This window comes from Delphinapterus leucas, chromosome 20 (assembly GCF_059928025.1).
Source record: "Delphinapterus leucas isolate spDelLeu-1000000601 "Yukka" chromosome 20, BTC_Dleu_Yukka2, whole genome shotgun sequence".
Lineage (NCBI taxonomy): Eukaryota > Metazoa > Chordata > Mammalia > Artiodactyla > Monodontidae > Delphinapterus > Delphinapterus leucas.
The window spans coordinates 6,678,046-6,694,146 of NC_143148.1; the positions used below are offsets into that span (position 1 = coordinate 6,678,046).

The 16,101-nt window shown below is 53.8% G+C and overlaps 1 protein-coding gene across 1 annotated transcript; it reads left to right on the plus strand.

The window, feature by feature from the left end:
• The first annotated feature begins 1,456 nt into the window (after nt 1-1,456).
• SYT3 (synaptotagmin 3) lies at nt 1,457-14,681 on the plus strand. The gene is made up of 8 exons (XM_089902188.1): nt 1,457-1,627; nt 4,967-5,492; nt 7,732-8,119; nt 8,873-9,091; nt 11,508-11,628; nt 11,844-12,015; nt 12,116-12,248; nt 14,377-14,681. Exons 1-8 carry the CDS (start codon nt 1,477-1,479, stop codon nt 14,440-14,442), a joined length of 1,776 nt encoding a protein of 591 aa, XP_089758314.1. The 5' UTR covers nt 1,457-1,476; the 3' UTR covers nt 14,443-14,681.
• Nucleotides 14,682-16,101: the final 1,420 nt, after the last annotated feature.

Genomic DNA, 16,101 nt, shown 5'->3' on the forward strand with positions numbered 1-16,101 from the left:
AAGCGCAGGTGAGTCTGATATGCCTGTCTCGGAGTCCTGGCCTTCTGCAGCACCCCACGACACCTGTCCATCTGTGAGCCCTGATCTGTCTGTCCCTAATTTCCCCAGCACCCTCCTTCCAGTCCATCTCTGATGTCTAGTTGCAAACCATGTGTCACTAATTCCCCTTCTCCCCACAGCCACCTATTTCTCCTGGTCCCCTCTCTTTTATGTGCCCCCCTACCAATCGAACCTTCCTTCTGCACCCATGTCTGTCTGCCCAGTCCTTCTCTGTATCCTTGTGTCCATCTGTGATCTCTGGCCGTTATGTTTCTGTCCTTTATTTCTGCACCCCATCCATCCTCTTGTCCATTGTTTGTCTCTCAAAGATATTTCTGTCCATGCTCCTTCCTGGCGCTTATCAGTGCCCCTACATCCACCCATCTCACACTCCCATGAATCACACACCAGCTTATTCTTTATGGTTTGTCCATCCCGCGTCTCGATCCTTAACTTTCCATCTGTCTGTTCATCTGTCCCTCTCTTCTGGGCCCCAGTTTGCCCTTCCCATTATCTCTGTCTCCCCTCCCCTTACCTCTCCCTCTCTCAACTTGGCCCTTATCTCTGCATTTTTCATCTCCATCCCTCCCCAGCCAGCACCACACATAATCATCTCTTATCTTTCTACCCCCACCCATCTCTCTCTCTCTCCCGCTCTCTCCCTGTCTACACCTTCCTGTTCCCTGGACCTACCAAGCCCTGTCCCACCCTGGGCCATTGCTCACGCTATTCCTGCTGCTTTGAATGCCTTTCCTCACTCCAGCCCCACTGCCCGCTGCCCATGGCTGGCTCCATCTCATCCTTCAGATTTCAGAGAGCCCCCCCGACTGCCCACCTCCAGGTCCCCTTGTGACACATCCTCCAACTATTTCTTTTAGAGCACTTCTCACAGTCTGAGGGCTATGTGTTTCTGTGTGCGTGTTTGTTTATGTGTGTTTGTTGATGTGTTTACTCTTTGTCTCCCCTCATTGCATTGTGACACCAAGAAGCTGGAGACCGCGTGGGGTTTGTTCCCTGCTGGATCTGCAGCAGCTGGCACAGTGCCTCTCACATAGTTGGTGCTCAGTGAATATTTGTTGAATGCACGAATGAGAAATGGTTGTTCCGTTGTCTCTCCCTCCCGAAATTCTGTCCCTGCATCTGTGCAACCCTAATCTTTGTCTCCTTGTCTGTCCACCCCTTTATTTATGGATCCTTAATCTCTGCCCCTTGGCTGGCCTTCCCAGTCTCTTCCTCCTTGTCCATTTGCCCCTAATTTCTTTTCCCTTGTCCAGTCCTCCCCTAATCTCCATCCCCTTGTCCATCCACTCCCAATCGCTGTCCCCCTGCCTATCCTTTTTCTGTCTCTTTCCGCCCTTTAACCACCCCTCTCCCCCATTCCATTCCCTATCTGCACTCTTGCCCGGCCCCTCCCAAGAACAGGACCCGCTGGCCACCATGTCAGGAGACTACGAGGATGACCTCTGCCGTCGGGCACTCATCCTGGTCTCGGACCTCTGTGCGCGGGTCCGAGATGCCGACACCAGTGACAGGTGCCAAGAGTTCAACGACCTGCGAATCAGAGGCTATCCCCGGGGCCCCGATGCAGGTCAGCATCCCCAGCCGTCTTGGCCAGCCCCCTGCTTCCACTATAGCCAAGAGTTTTAGAGATTCAGAACAGCCCTGCTCAGCTTCCTGTTCCTTATGGGGCCGGTCCCTCTTATAGTCTTGCCTCCATCCTGCCTGTTGCTGGTCTCCCAAACCTCTGATCTAAGAATAAGGAGCTCTGTGGTCCGTGTGACCTGTGACCTTTTGGATTTTGCCCTGTGGGCCTCCTGTCCACCCTCCCTCACCACCACTCCACTGCTGCCACACATCCCCTTCAGGTATCTTTGTGCATTTCACATAGTGCTTAGAAGCTCAGGCTCTTAAGTCAGTCTGTCTGACTTGTCTGGGTTCAAATCCCACCTCCCCCACTTACGAAATGAATGGCTTATTCTGTGCCTCGATTTCCTCATCTGGAAAATGGGGATCATAAAAGTGACTACTTCATGGGGCATCTGAGAGACTCAAATGATATAACACATGTGAAGTGCTAAGAACAAGCTGGGCGCACAGTGGTCATTCAATATATGTTGGAATATACTTACTGAGCACCAACTGTGTACCAGACAGTATACAAGATCCACTACCCTTTGTGGTACATATAATCCCTATTTTCTCTTTTTTTTAATTTTATTTTTTAATTGAAGTATAGTTGGTTTACAGTCATTCAGCAAAGTGATTCATATATATTCTTTTTCAGATTCTTTCCCATTATAGGTTATTACAAAATACTAAATATAGTTATAATCCCTATTTTCAATGGGGGAAACTGAGGTTCAGAAGGTGGAGTGATTGGCTCCAGGTAACCCAGCTAGGAATCAGCAGGGTTCTGAGAGCTAGGGAATATCATGATTGCCCTCGTCCAGATGAAGAACCTTCAGGAAGCATGAGGTGGGAGGTTACAATGACAGTCACACTTGCTGAGTGCCAGGGCGGGGCTCAGCATCTCGAGTGCAGGATGTCTATGGGACAGTGACGAGGAACGAGGCCCAGAGACCTGAAGCAGCTCGCTCAGAATCTCATAGCCTGTATGCAGGAGAGCCAGATTTTGACCCCAGGAAGTCTGGTACACTACTGCAATTGTGAGTCATGGGGAATCCCAAGACCACCCTCAGGTTCAATGATTTCTAGGACTCACAAAACTCAGAAAAGCTGTTATACGCATGGCTACATTTCATGACAGCAAAAGGATGGAGATTAAACTCAGCAAAGGGAGAAGAGGCATAAGGTAAGGTGCAGGAGAGACCAGGGATGAGCCTCCAGTTGTCCTGTCCTGATGGAGTCACGCAGACAGCCCTTAACTCTCCCAGCAACAATGTGTGACAACATGCACAGAGTAGGGCCCCCTCGGGAAGCTCACCAGAGCCTCTGTGTCCAGGGTTTTTACCGGGGCTCTGTCATGCAGACATGGTTGACTGTCCATGTGGCTGAACTTAGTCTTAGCCCCTCCAAGGGTCAAGCTCATAACACGTGGCCCAAAGACCCCAGCATCAATCACACTGTTACACAGACTATCTGATGTGGCCCAAGTTTCTCAGGTAAATAAAAACACTCGGGCAGGACATTCCAAGGGCTTAGAGGTTCACCCCAGGAGCTGATCAAGGGCCAAATGTTTCTTTGGGCAAAAAGGTTAGTATTTTACTGCACAACTACACTGCCTTGCACAACCCAAATGGCTCCCCAGTGCAGGCAGACAGGAATGAGAAGTCTGCCAGAGTTTGGAGGATTGATGTTTTGACTTGGAGAGGGTCTGGGCCAGGCTGACAGTGGGGGAAAGCATCTGTTCAATTCTTCTCCCCCTTCTCTTCCAAAATGGCCCCCTTTCCTCAATTCTTTCCATGTTCAGGAGGCCAGAAAGTCCTTGCTCCGGTTTCTAACAGGCCCCCAGAACGCACCCTAAGGGGTTGGAGGTGGGGTGGGAAACTCAGAGTTCTGCCACTGCCCGCCGTGTGGGCCTGCAGGGTCACGTCCTCTCTCTCAGACACTCAGTTTCCTTATTTGTAAACTAGGATCAATCATCCCTAGGTTACATAGTATCCTGAGGATTAACACCATGGGCCACTGACTTAGATTCCCTGGGCAACTCAGGACTAGAGGGCATCCCCCTTGCCACCAAGAGCTCCCTGAAGTGACACAGCCCTTCCACCCAGCTGAGCTTGTTGCCAATGGTTTAGTTACCTGCTACTCCCCCTGCCCCCCATAATCCATGGTCTGTACAGAGCAGGAATTTCCCCTGTGTTCCACCTCACTGAGACCCGGAAGTCAACCCCAAATAAATTCACATTTCCTTGAAAAACCCCACTCCTGGTACCAATTACTAAATGAACCCGAAACCTTCAGTTCAAGATCTGGGCTGTCCTTGGGTTTCTCTGAAAGGCATATCAGCACATAGTAGGCATTCAGAATGTGTTAGCCGCAGTGGCGGTGATGTTGGATACACGTGGCAGCAGCAATAAGATTTATTATTCTAACAAAAATTCATGTTCGAACTACCACTATTGGGAAATATTGAGGTGTGGTAGCATAATGGTGAAGACGGTAAAGCCAGGCGCCCAGACTCGAATCCTGACTCCCCTGCTCCAGCTCTAGGACTCTGTGTCTTTGGTAACTTCGTGTCTCTTGGCCTCAGTTTCCTTTTGTGGAAAATAACAACGGGCATAACAATGTTGCCAACCTCCTAGCGTGCCTGTCAGGCATAAGGAAGCGAATGCGTATAAAGCACTTATGTGTCCAGAACACAGTAACCTCTCAAGAAATGTTTGCCATTATCTCCCCCAGCTTGCTCGGCACACCATTTACTCCCTGCATTTCTTAAAAGCACTATGAGAGGCAGAACTGATTTTTCCCATTTGTCAGATGGGGACTGTCAGGCTCAGAGAGGTTAAGATATGTTCCCAAAGCCACACAGCAAGCTGGGATTTGAACCCTGACCTGCCTAACTGTGCCACGCAGTCTCCTTTCTCCTCGATCAACTCTTAGCGTTTTAGGGAACCTTCGTCCTACCTCGGATGGTGTATTCCCTTACAGAGAGTCACTGTGGGCTAGCAATCAAGAGGATAAAAAGATTAAAATCCGAAGACAGACTGCCGGCTCAAATCCCAGATCTGTCATTGACTACCTGTGCAGCCTTACACAAGCCACTCAACCTCTCGGGTTCCCCATCTTAAAAATGGTTAGATAGAAACACCGACCTTCAGTAGTCGTGGAGTTTACACTAAGTATTACATGTAGAGCGCTTAGCACGGTGTGTGGCAAATACTAAAGGTTAGCTCTTGGGGACAGCAATGGGAGGATAAACTCTGACCCCACCCTGACCCCTGACCTTTGTCCTCACTCTCTCCAGACATCTCCGTGAGCCTGCTGTCGGTCATCGTGACGTTCTGTGGCATTGTCCTTCTGGGTGTCTCCCTCTTCGTGTCCTGGAAGCTGTGCTGGGTGCCCTGGAGGGACAAGGGAGGCTCAGCAGTGGGCGGTGGCCCCCTGCGCAAAGACCTAGGCCCTGGGGTCGGGCTGGCAGGCCTGGTAGGCGGCGGTGGGCACCACCTAGGGGCTGGCCTGGGTGGCCATCCCCTGCTGGGGGGCCCACACCACCATGCCCACACTGCCCACCATCCGCCCTTCGCTGAGCTGCTGGAGCCGGGCAGCCTAGGGGGGTCAGACCCCCCAGAGCCCTCCTACTTGGACATGGACTCGTATCCAGAGGCTACAGCTGCTGTAGTAGCCGCTGGGGTCAAACCGAGCCAGACATCTCCTGAGCTGCCCTCTGAGGGCGGCGCAGGCTCTGGGCTTCTCCTGCTTCCCCCCAGTGGTGGGGGCTTGCCCAGTGCCCAGTCGCATCAGCAGGTCACAAGCCTGGCACCCACCACCAGGTGAGACAGGCTACTGGGCTGGGGGTCCACTCTGAACTTCTGTTCTTCTTATGTGTCTCTTTCCCATCTATGGCTCTCATGAGTCCTGGGGAAGGAGGGAGCTTGGGGTGTGGATTCCTGAATCCTGGGGAAAGAGGAGGCTAGGGATCCAGACTCCTGAGTTGGAGGGAGGAGGGGGCTAGAGGTCTAGGTTCTTGGATCCAGAGGAAGGAGGAGGCCGAGGACAGGACTCTGGGACCAGGAAGGTGGAAGAGAATGGAGGTTAGACCCCTGAGTCCCTGAGGCACAAAGCAATTCATCTCTTTCTCCCTAAGCCTGGACTGGTGGTGGGACCTGCAGTTCATCCATCCATTGTTCATCATTCTGTACATGTACACTGAGCACCTAATATGAGCTAGAGCTGAGCTGGGTGTTGGAAAAGAATAGAGGCGAGCACGGCAGACACACCCTACCCTCACGTCACTCACAATCCGGGGGAAGTGGGTCCCCAAGTCAGCTGTCCCTATCCAGCCAGGCCAGGGCTGCAGTAAAGCAGCCTAGGGGACGTGGGCAGGACCAGATCACACAGGGTCTTGAATGCTGGACTGAGGGGGTGGGACCTTGTCCTAGGGCACTGGGGAGCCACAAAGGGCTGTGAGCAGAGGAGGTCAGCTCTGGGTAGAAAGACCTCTCTGGGGCCACATAGGGGACAGACTGGAGAGACAGATTGGATACCAAGAGTCCAGGCAGGAGACAACAAGGCTGAACTGGGGATGGTGGAGGAGGAGATGAGGTAGAGAGAGTCAGGGCGCCGAGAGTCAGGGATGGAACTGGGGGCTGACAGCTGTGGGTAGAAGGGGGTGGGAGGAAGTAAGGACAGCACCCAGGGGTCTGGCCTGGTGGTTGATTGGAAGAATGGTGGGGCCGTCAGAGGATCTAGGAAGAGCAGTGGGTTTGAGGGAGATCCTGAGCTTATCTGGGTCTTGTTGAATGGGAGGGGCCCGGGGGAGCATCCGGGGAAAACTACCTCGGGGAAGGATTGTCTTGGGCTCCAGAGGTTCATAGGTGGTTCTTGTCCAGTGGGCTGGCCAAGGGCTCATGGAAGATATAGTCTGAGGTCTCTGGGGAGGCCTTCCAGAGGTTGATGGATACACCAGTCTGAGTTCCTCCTTCCCCCATTATACAGATGAAGAAACTGAGGCCCAGAGGATGTTAATGACCTCCTCAAAGTCACTCTGGGAGCAGGGAATGGCCCTTCAGTAGCTGAAGGCATCTCACCCGGCATCCCTTTCCACGGCTTGGTGCCCTCCCACTTCCCCCAGCCTCATGCCTGCCTCTCAGCGCATCTGGGGCTGCCATGTCCAGTCATGACTGCCCATCACTAGGGGCCCGGGTGTGATGGTCCATGCGGGAGAGGATGGACGAGCAGGGACCACAGGGATGGGGAAATTCAGGAGATGGGAGGGAAAGGATTGCAGGGGAGAGAGGAGATGACGATGGCCTCAGCTGTCTGACCTGCAAATCTAGGTGGATTCTGGGGAACTGGGAGAGCGAGTGGGCTTGGGAGGAGGCACTGAGCCCAGCAGGGAACACGAGGGGTATGTGGTGTCTGATGGGCAGCTGAGGCTGTGGGCTGAACCAGGCTGGAGCTCAGAAGACAGATTTAGCAGACATCAGGCTGCTGATGGCCGTGGAAACCTGGGGCACCGCTGAGCTTGTCCAGGGAAAGCGTGTGAGTGAGATGGGGAGAAGATGGCAAAGATGGTTAAGGATAGAGCTTTGGGCTTCCAGGGTGTTCTACAAACACAGACAGCCAGAAAAGGAAGTTGAGACAGAAAGAAAGGGGGAGCGATGGTCAGGTGGGAGAGCATGAGGCTGGGACTTAGGACGGGTTAGGGAGACTTGGAGAAGGGCAGGTGCAGGACCAGGGGGTCTGGGCTGTGTGAGGCCCCAGGGGTCCATAGAGAAGCTATTCTGGGTCACCCCTTGAGGTCAGAAGGAGGCTTCTAGAGGCTGGTGCAAGCCCAGGTCTGGGGTGGAGCTAGCTTAGAAAAGGGGATAGGTCACCCTCCTCACACAGATGGGGAAACTGTGGCTCAGAGAATTCAAGTGCCTCGCTCAAGGTCACAGTGGGCAAAGGTGGGGATCTGTGGACGCCTGGCAATGGGGTTTGGGGAAGAGGCAGGGAGGAGCCTCCCAGGTCTTCAGATGCAGCAAAGATCGGAGCCACTGACTCCACCTTGTCTTCCCCACCCCGCAGGTACCCGGCCCTGCCGCGGCCCCTCACCCAACAGACCCTGAGCTCCCAGCCGGATGCGGGCAGTGAGGAGCGGCCGCCCGCCCTACCCTTACCCTTACCAGGCGGTGAGGAAAAAGCCAAGCTCATCGGACAGATCAAGCCGGAGTTGTACCAGGGCACTGGACCCGGCGGCCGGCGGGGCGGCGGGGCCCCAGGTTCCGGAGAGGCCGGCGCGGGGGCGCCCTGCGGCCGCATCAGCTTCGCCCTGAGGTACCTCTACGGCTCCGACCAGCTGGTGGTGCGTATCCTGCAGGCCTTGGACCTCCCGGCCAAGGACTCCAATGGCTTCTCAGACCCCTACGTCAAGATCTACCTGCTGCCTGACCGCAAGAAAAAGTTTCAGACCAAGGTCCGGAGTGGTGGGCTGGACATCCGGGTCCCAGGGAGGAGGGGCTGGGGGCCGGGACTTCTGGGTCTGAGGGAGGAGGGGTTGAGGGCCTGGAGCCCTGGGTCTGAGGGAGGAGGGATTAGGGGCGGGAACTCCTGGGTCTGAGGGAGGAGGGGCTGGGGGCCTGGACTCTGGGTTTGAGGGAGGAGGGGTTGGGGGCTGGACATCCGGGTCCCAGGGAGGAGGGGCTGGGGGCCTGGACCCCTGGGTCTGAGGGAGGAGGGATTAGGGGCGGGGACTCCTGGGTCTGAGGGAGGAGGGGCTGGGGGCCTGGACCCCTGGGTCTGAGGGAGGAGGGATTAGGGGCGGGGACTCCTGGGTCTGAGGGAGGAGGGGCTGGGGGCCTGGACCCCTGGGTCTGAGGGAGGAGGGATTAGGGGCGGGGACTCCTGGGTCTGAGGGAGGAGGGGCTGGGGGCCTGGACCCCTGGGTCTGAGGGAGGAGGGATTAGGGGCGGGGACTCCTGGGTCTGAGGGAGGAGGGGCTGGGGGCCTGGACCCCTGGGTCTGAGGGAGGAGGGATTAGGGGCGGGGACTCCTGGGTCTGAGGGAGGAGGGGCTGGGGGCCTGGATCCTGGGTCTGAGGAGGGAGGGGCTGGGGTTCCAGATTCCTGGGTCTGAGGAAGGAGGAGGTAGGGGTCCAGACATCTGGGTCCCGGGCAGGAGGGGCTGGTGGGCATAGTGTCTGTCTCCCTTCGTCGCCCACCCCCTCTAGGTACACAGGAAGACCCTGAACCCCGTGTTCAATGAGACATTTCAGTTCTCCGTGCCCCTGGCTGAGCTGGCCCAGCGCAAACTGCACTTCAGCGTCTATGACTTTGACCGCTTCTCCCGGCACGACCTCATCGGCCAGGTGGTTCTGGACAACCTCCTCGAGCTGGCTGAGCGGCCCCCTGGCCGCCCGCTGTGGAGGGATGTCGTGGAGGGCGGCTCGGTCAGTGGCTGCTGCATCCCCCATCCCGGGGACCTGGGACCCCTCAGTTTGCCATCTCCTTGCCCCCCACTTCATAACCTTGTAACTCCTTGATCCTGGAGTTTTCTGTTTAGCTTTATTTTGTTGTAAAATATTGCAAACGTACAAGCAAGAATAGAGACCGATATAATGGACCCCCATTCCCCATCCGCACTTTGTCAACTATTAATATCATAACTGGGCCCCAGGTTTCCCAACTTCTGACACCAGCACCTCACCCCCCCACCCCGTTGACATCTGATGGTAACCATTGAGAAAACTATAATAGACGCCCATATACCCACCGGCCAGCTTTGTCAAACTTCGATGCCATGACCCCCTGACTTCTGCCCGCTGGCCCTAGATTCCTGACCCTCCAACTTCGCAAGCCCAAAGTTCTTGGCTTTTGTTTTCCCAACTTCCTTCCCCTCACAACCTCCCAATTTTCCAATTCCCAGACTTCCTGAACTCCCCCAACCCCTCTGAACTCTGAACATTTTGTTTCAAACCCCTGACTTTCAGATTCTCGAATATAATCTAATCCTCTGTCTCTTCATGGTCTCCACTAGAATCCTGATAGCCTGATGCCCCAAGCCTCGGACATACTGGGATCCCCAATATCCTGACATCTCCCCAATTCCCCCAACACCCCCCATGGGCCCCTTCCTCATTTCTTACGACCTCATTCTCCTGTATATCCAATCCTTCCCCAAACCCAGCCCCTAGGTCTTCGTTGGGTGTCCTGACCCCTTCCACGCCCCAAACTTCACACCCTCCCAACTCCTCAGCCCTCTCAGTTCCAATCTGTGGGTTTCCCAACATTCCAGCTCTCTGCCAATCTGGGGTAGCTGTGTGTGTCAGGGCTGGGTGAGCCCTGTCCTCATATCACGAGAGGGCTGGTTTTGCCCACCTGATGGCCCTACTCAAGGTCCTTCCCTTCTCTGAGCCTCAGTTTCCCCATATGTACAATGACACGGTTGAACCAGGTGCCCATGGCTCTTCCTAAAGTACCCTTCGCTGGACTCTCCAGAGCCTGCTTGCTCAGTCCCCCAAGCCCAGCCTGTGAGAACCACGTGCCTAGTTGTAGGGTCCTGATCCCCAGGACCCACCTAGCCCCACTCCCTGTCATTCCCTGAGGCAGCCCCACCCGAAGGCACTCTCCTGCATCCATCTTTGTCTCCTTTTGTCACCTCTCCTTTTCCCTCCGCCTCCCGATAGCTCCAGGTATCGCTCATTCTTTCATTTATTCATGCTTTCCTTCAACAACTGTTTTTTTCAGGATCAAGACCTCGGGAGCTGTGGGTCTAAGTTGTCACACAGTTTGCTGTCAGGGAGCCAGCATTACGGGGACACACAGTGGGAGCATCTGCTCAGGGCTGCAGGGAATCTGGGAGCTTGTGGGAAGAGGTGACAGCTAAGCCGAGGCTTGTTGGCTGAGAGGAGATGGGGAGGAAGGGTATTTAAGCCAAGGGAACAGCCTGGGCAAAGCCTCAGGGGACTGAGTGGGGAGTCTAGGGACCTGGGCTCCTAACAGTGTGGTTGGGAGGTGAGGGGCCGAGATGAGGCTGAAGGATGGGACAGGCGGGTCATAGGTCCCCTAGCTCTGGCCACTGTTCCAGGTCCATCTGTGTGTGTCACAGCGAAGGGTCTGCCTTCCTTGTAACCTCTGTCTGGTTCTTGGCTGTCTCCTGCCTTAAGACTGACCTTTCTGTGTCTTTTCTCTGCCCCACTCTCTCTGGATCTCTGTCACTTTCTCAATGTAGGTCTCTGCCTCTGTTTCTCTCTCTCTCTCTGGGTCTTTTCCCCTCCCCTCTCATTCTGGGTCTCTGTCACTCTCTCTGGGTCTCCATACCCCCCACCAAGTCTCTGTCCCCCTCTCTGGATCTCTAGTCCTGCCCCTTGGGGACTCTGTCACCTCCCAGGCCTCGGTGCTCCCTCTGAGTCTATGCCCCTCTTCCTCCTACCCACCCCCTCTGTGCTCCCCTGTCTGGGTCTCTACCACCCCTCTCTCCTCTGGGTCCTTCTGACTTTAGAACTCTGTGGGTCTGTCTTTCTGACTGTATCTCTCAGAGTTTGCATCTCTGTCTCAGTCTATTTCTCACCGTGTTCTTCTCTCTCTCTCTCCCTCTTTCTGTCCCTCTCCTGCTCTCTCCCGCTCTCTCCCCCCACCCATGCCTCTTCCAGTCTTCCCTGCAGAACAAATAGGATTTGACGGTGGCAGGCAGCTGTGGCCGAGGAGTTACCAGGTTTGGCCCGAAGTCAGATTGTTAAGTGGATCAGAAACCTGAGCCCTGGAGACGTGAGAGGACAGCTGGAGTCTGGGGATGGGAGAGAAAGTCAGGGAGAGACAGTGGGAGGCTGAGGCAAGGCATCGCTGACCCTCTTTCCCCAACTGCAGGAAAAGGCAGATCTTGGGGAGCTCAATTTCTCACTCTGCTACCTCCCCACCGCCGGGCGCCTCACCGTGACAATCATCAAAGCCTCTAACCTCAAAGCAATGGACCTCACCGGCTTCTCAGGTGGGTTCCGGGAAGGCGCTGGCATCTGAAGGTGGGGGAGGGGCTGGGTCTGAGGGAGGAAGGGCTGGGGGGTCTGGATCCTGGGTCTGAGGGAGGAAGGGCTGGGGGGAAAAAGGCTGCGGATCCAGAACCTTGGATCTGGGAGAAGAGGGGTCTGGGGTCCACAGTCGGGTCTGAGGAAGTCGAGGTTCAGTGCTCTCCACAACCGCCCCCAGACCCCTACGTGAAGGCCTCTCTGATCAGCGAGGGGCGGCGTTTGAAGAAGAGGAAAACCTCGATCAAGAAGAACACGCTGAACCCCACGTACAACGAGGCGCTGGTCTTCGACGTGGCCCCCGAGAGCGTGGAGAACGTGGGGCTTAGCATCGCGGTGGTGGACTATGATTGGTGAGGGCGCGGGGCGGGGCCGGGGGCGGGGCCGGGGGCGGGGCCGGGCCTGCCTCCCTCCCTCTCAGGTGCTCACCGACCCCCCACCCCTGACCCCCAGCATCGGACACAACGAGGTGATCGGCGTGTGCCGCGTGGGTCCCGACGCCGCCGACCCCCACGGCCGCGAGCACTGGGCCGAGATGCTGGCCAACCCGCGCAAGCCCGTGGAGCACTGGCACCAGCTGGTGGAGGTGCGTGGGCGCCACCCGACGTCCCTCCCACCGCGTTTGCCCCTTCACTCACGCAACGCGTCACGTTTCTGTGGGCTGTGGAGTCAGCGTAGGTTCGAACCCCCGCTCTACCATCTCTAGCTGTGTGATTTAGAGCAAGTTACTTGAACTCTCTGTGTCTCAATTTCCTCTGTTGGGAAATGGGACCGTTAATAACACCTATTGTTAGGATAGATGTGAAGATTCAGTGAGTTAATGCAGGACTAAGTGTCTGCCTCTTAGTAAGGGCTCAGTAAATAGTCAGCTACTATTATTATTATTACCCATGGTGCTAAGTCCCAAACAAAAGGAAAACACTAGGTGATAAAATAGAGCGGGGTTTTCTTTATTTGTTATTTAAAGCAGGCTGTGAAAATTGAAATGAATAAGAAAATAAAGTTGAAGTAGCACAGAACAGACATTTTCACAGGGCAGCAAACCGAGGATCATAGTGTTAATTTATTTTTCTCCCTGTCAGTTGTGGTCCAAAACGTTTTGGAATCTGGGAGGTAGAGGGAATCTGGATGGGGGATGGAGGATGCCCTTTAGATTAGGGGGTCATGGAGGGCTTCTTGGAGGAGGTGACATTTGAGCAGAGGCCTGGAGGTTGAAAAGGAATGGGCTCAGGTGAAGAAGATTGTAGGGAGAGGGCAAGGCTGCCCGTTCCTGTTCCTCGGAATCATCGAGGAGGCTGATGTCAGCGGTGAGCCTGGAGCAGACAAAGAAGGGGTACGAGCAGATCCCAAGAGGCCTTGTGGGTCACGCAAGAACCAGCCTGACAATTTTTAAATTAGAAATTTCAGATCATTACTTGGCCAAGAGAAATTTTCAAACGTGGTTCTCTCATTTGAAACCAAGAAAAACAAAGAAGTAGCTTTTGAAGTTATTGATGAATTTGCTGTCACTAAAGCCAAGAAAGTAAAATTATACTAAATTCTTTGTAGGGTATAAATTAAACATTTAAACTTAAGAAAATATGAATTTCAATACACTTACTCTTCTTTTTTTTTTCAATATGTTCTCAATTATTTTAATATGCCACGAAAAAAAAATTTTAAATACAGAAAAATCAGGTGCATATTTCTCCTTTCGTCTCCAGTTCTTGAGCCCAGGAACTGGCCCTTATTTACAATTTAAATAAATTTTAATTTTAAATAAATTTTAAATAAAACAAGTTTCATTTAAAATTTATTTAAAATGGCACAGGACTGGCTTTTATTTAAAATTTGTATTTTGCTCATCATGGATTTTTTTTGCATTAATTTTGATTTTTTTTAAATTGCATTACAATAGCATTTATCTTGATTGCTGAGTTTGGATGCAACTTAAATTTTACACTAGGAGTCAGTTCCTCACTTGGAATTGACTAGTCTGGCCCTGCTTTGGACTTTTTTCCTGGTTGGGGGTGCGGGGGGACTTAAAGGGCTGAGCACAGAACTCAGATGTGAGTTTTGAAAAGACTGTGATTGTACTTGGATAAACAGATGGCAGCTTCTCCGTCCTTCCATCACTCACTCTTCTAATTCACTCACTCATTTATTCACAAACTTCTCTGGAAGCAGAGAGGAGCTGAACCCCAGCAGAGTCTGGCCCTGACCTTGACTTTCAGCCAGTAGTGTTATGTGGCCCCAGAGCATCTTTCTACTCCCAGAGCTGACCCTGCCCCTTCTCTGCTCAGCCCTCCCATGGCTCCACGGCACCCCCAGGACTGGGTCTCAGCTCCTCAGAGGCCCTGCGGGATCTTCCCCATCACCCCAGTATCCTCATCTCTCCTCACATTTCCACTGACTGCTTCTTTGTGTCTCAGTTTCTGCATCTGTAGAATGGGACTGTTGTACCACTTGTCCCATCACTTCAGAGCCAGGCAAAAAAGAGAACTGTAAGTGATGAAAACAGGGAATTCCCTGGCAGTCCAGCGGTTAGGACTTGCGCTTTCACTACCGAGGGCGAGGGTTCAATCCATGGTTGGGGAAGTAAGATCCCACAAGCCGCAGGTCACAACCAAAAAAAAAAAAAAAGGAAAACAGGTTTGATGTCTTATTAGATTGATTATTAGCAACTGTTTTGTCTCTGTCCCTTACTCCTGAGCCTTCTGGATTTCCCCTTTCAGGAAAAGACTTTGACCAGCTTCACAAAAGACAGCAAAGGACTGTCAGAGAAAGAGAACTCAGAGTGAGGGGTAAGGAGCCCAGACCGGGGGTGGGAGGGGCTGGACTCCTGGGTCTGAGGATGCAGAGACATAGGACCGGGATTCCTGGGTCCCTGGGGTGGTGACGGAACTACAGCAGGTCATGGGCCTGCTCTCTGCCATCACTGATGTTTCCTCCCTGCCCATTCCTGCAGGTCTGGCCTAAGCTCAGGATCGGACCAGGCCCCCTCAGGACCCCATCCCTTCCTGCCCGGACTGTGAATTCATCTCCTCGAAGCCATAACGTCCGAGCCACGTGGTGCGGGGCAGTGCTGGGCCTGCCCATCCTTCTACCCCTGGAGGTGTGGGGATGGAAGGCAGGCGGGCCCAGCTCCCTGTTTCAGGGTGGGGGGCATCCAGTCTCCACTGTGTCTGTCCTCCCTTTCCCGGGGCTCCCCATCCAGGCGAGGGGCCGTGCATGTCTGGGGGACCCCTCCCCCTCCCCAAACCTCTGTCGGTCTCTGTGTCTCTTTGCTGTTTGTACAAGACTTGGCGTCCTAACCCTTGTTCTCACCGTGAATGTCAACAGACCAATCCTTCGTGTTTCCCTAGACACACGCATAGCTGTGTCTAACCTTTCCGTTCACCACATCCCCCGTCTGGCCAATGCCCCCACTGCTGCTGCTATCAATGCCAGAATAAACACATACCGTGGGTCTCACTCCATCTAGGGCTCCTGTCCTTTCTGGGACCGGGAAGCTGGGTTGGAACCTCCTGGCTCTGCATTCAGACAAATGTTTCATTCACTGCCTGGGTGACCTTTGGCAACTTAATTGATTTATCTGAGCCTTTCTAAATTTCACATTGGCCAGGACCACTGTGATTATAGGACACAAAATGCAACCCAGGGGCTTCCCTGGTGGCGCAGTGGTTAAGAATCCACCTGCCAACGCAGGGGACACGGGTTAGAGCTCTGACCTGGGAAGATCCCACATGCTGCACAGCAGCTAAGCCGGTGAGCCACAACTACTGAGCCTGTGCGCCTAGAGCCTGTGCTCTGCAACAGGAGAAGCCACTGCAATGAGAAGCCCGCACACCGCAACATAGAGTAGCCACCGCTTGCCGCAGCTAGAGAAAGCCCACGCACAGCAACGAAGACCCAACGCAGCCAAAATTTAATTAATTAATTAATATTTTAAAAGGCAACCCAAACTACCGTAAGCCACAAGCAGCGTGGAAAGACATCCAGGGAAGTCTGAGCGCACAGAAGGGCTTCAGGCATGGTTGGATCCAGGTGTTCGAGTGATTCTGCTTTGTCCTTTATTGACTTCATTCTCAGGCAGGTCTTTGTGGTGGTAATAAATGGCCATTTGGAACTGCGGCTTATGCGTCTGCCATCATGCCTTCAGCTGCAGAAAACAGAGAGAGCTGAAATGGTAGAGATTTCTTTTGCTCATCTAACAAACGTTTTAAAGATACAAAGTCCCAGGGTTAGTTCAGCTGCTCCGTGTCAGGCACTGGGTTGGCGTCTGTGAGAATTGTTTTGCTTTCCCCTCATGGGTACAAACTGTCTGCAACGGTACCACATGTTGTGTTCTCAGACGGTGACATCTAAAGCAGAAAATGTGGACAGGGGCCTCCCCTTATGTGTTCGCTTTTTTTTCTCCCCGGAAGAGTTCTCCTTCTCATTTGCCAGAGTGGGTTCTG

Excerpts from the sequence above, each read along its gene's own strand:
- SYT3 (XM_089902188.1), top strand. The coding sequence starts at position 1,477 with ATGTCAGGAGACTACGAGGATGACCTCTGCCGTCGGGCACTCATCCTG. Across the intron at positions 1,628-4,966 it reads TCCCCGGGGCCCCGATGCAG|ACATCTCCGTGAGCCTGCTG; the intron begins GTCAGCATCCCC and ends CACTCTCTCCAG. Across the intron at positions 11,629-11,843 it reads GGACCTCACCGGCTTCTCAG|ACCCCTACGTGAAGGCCTCT; the intron begins GTGGGTTCCGGG and ends AACCGCCCCCAG.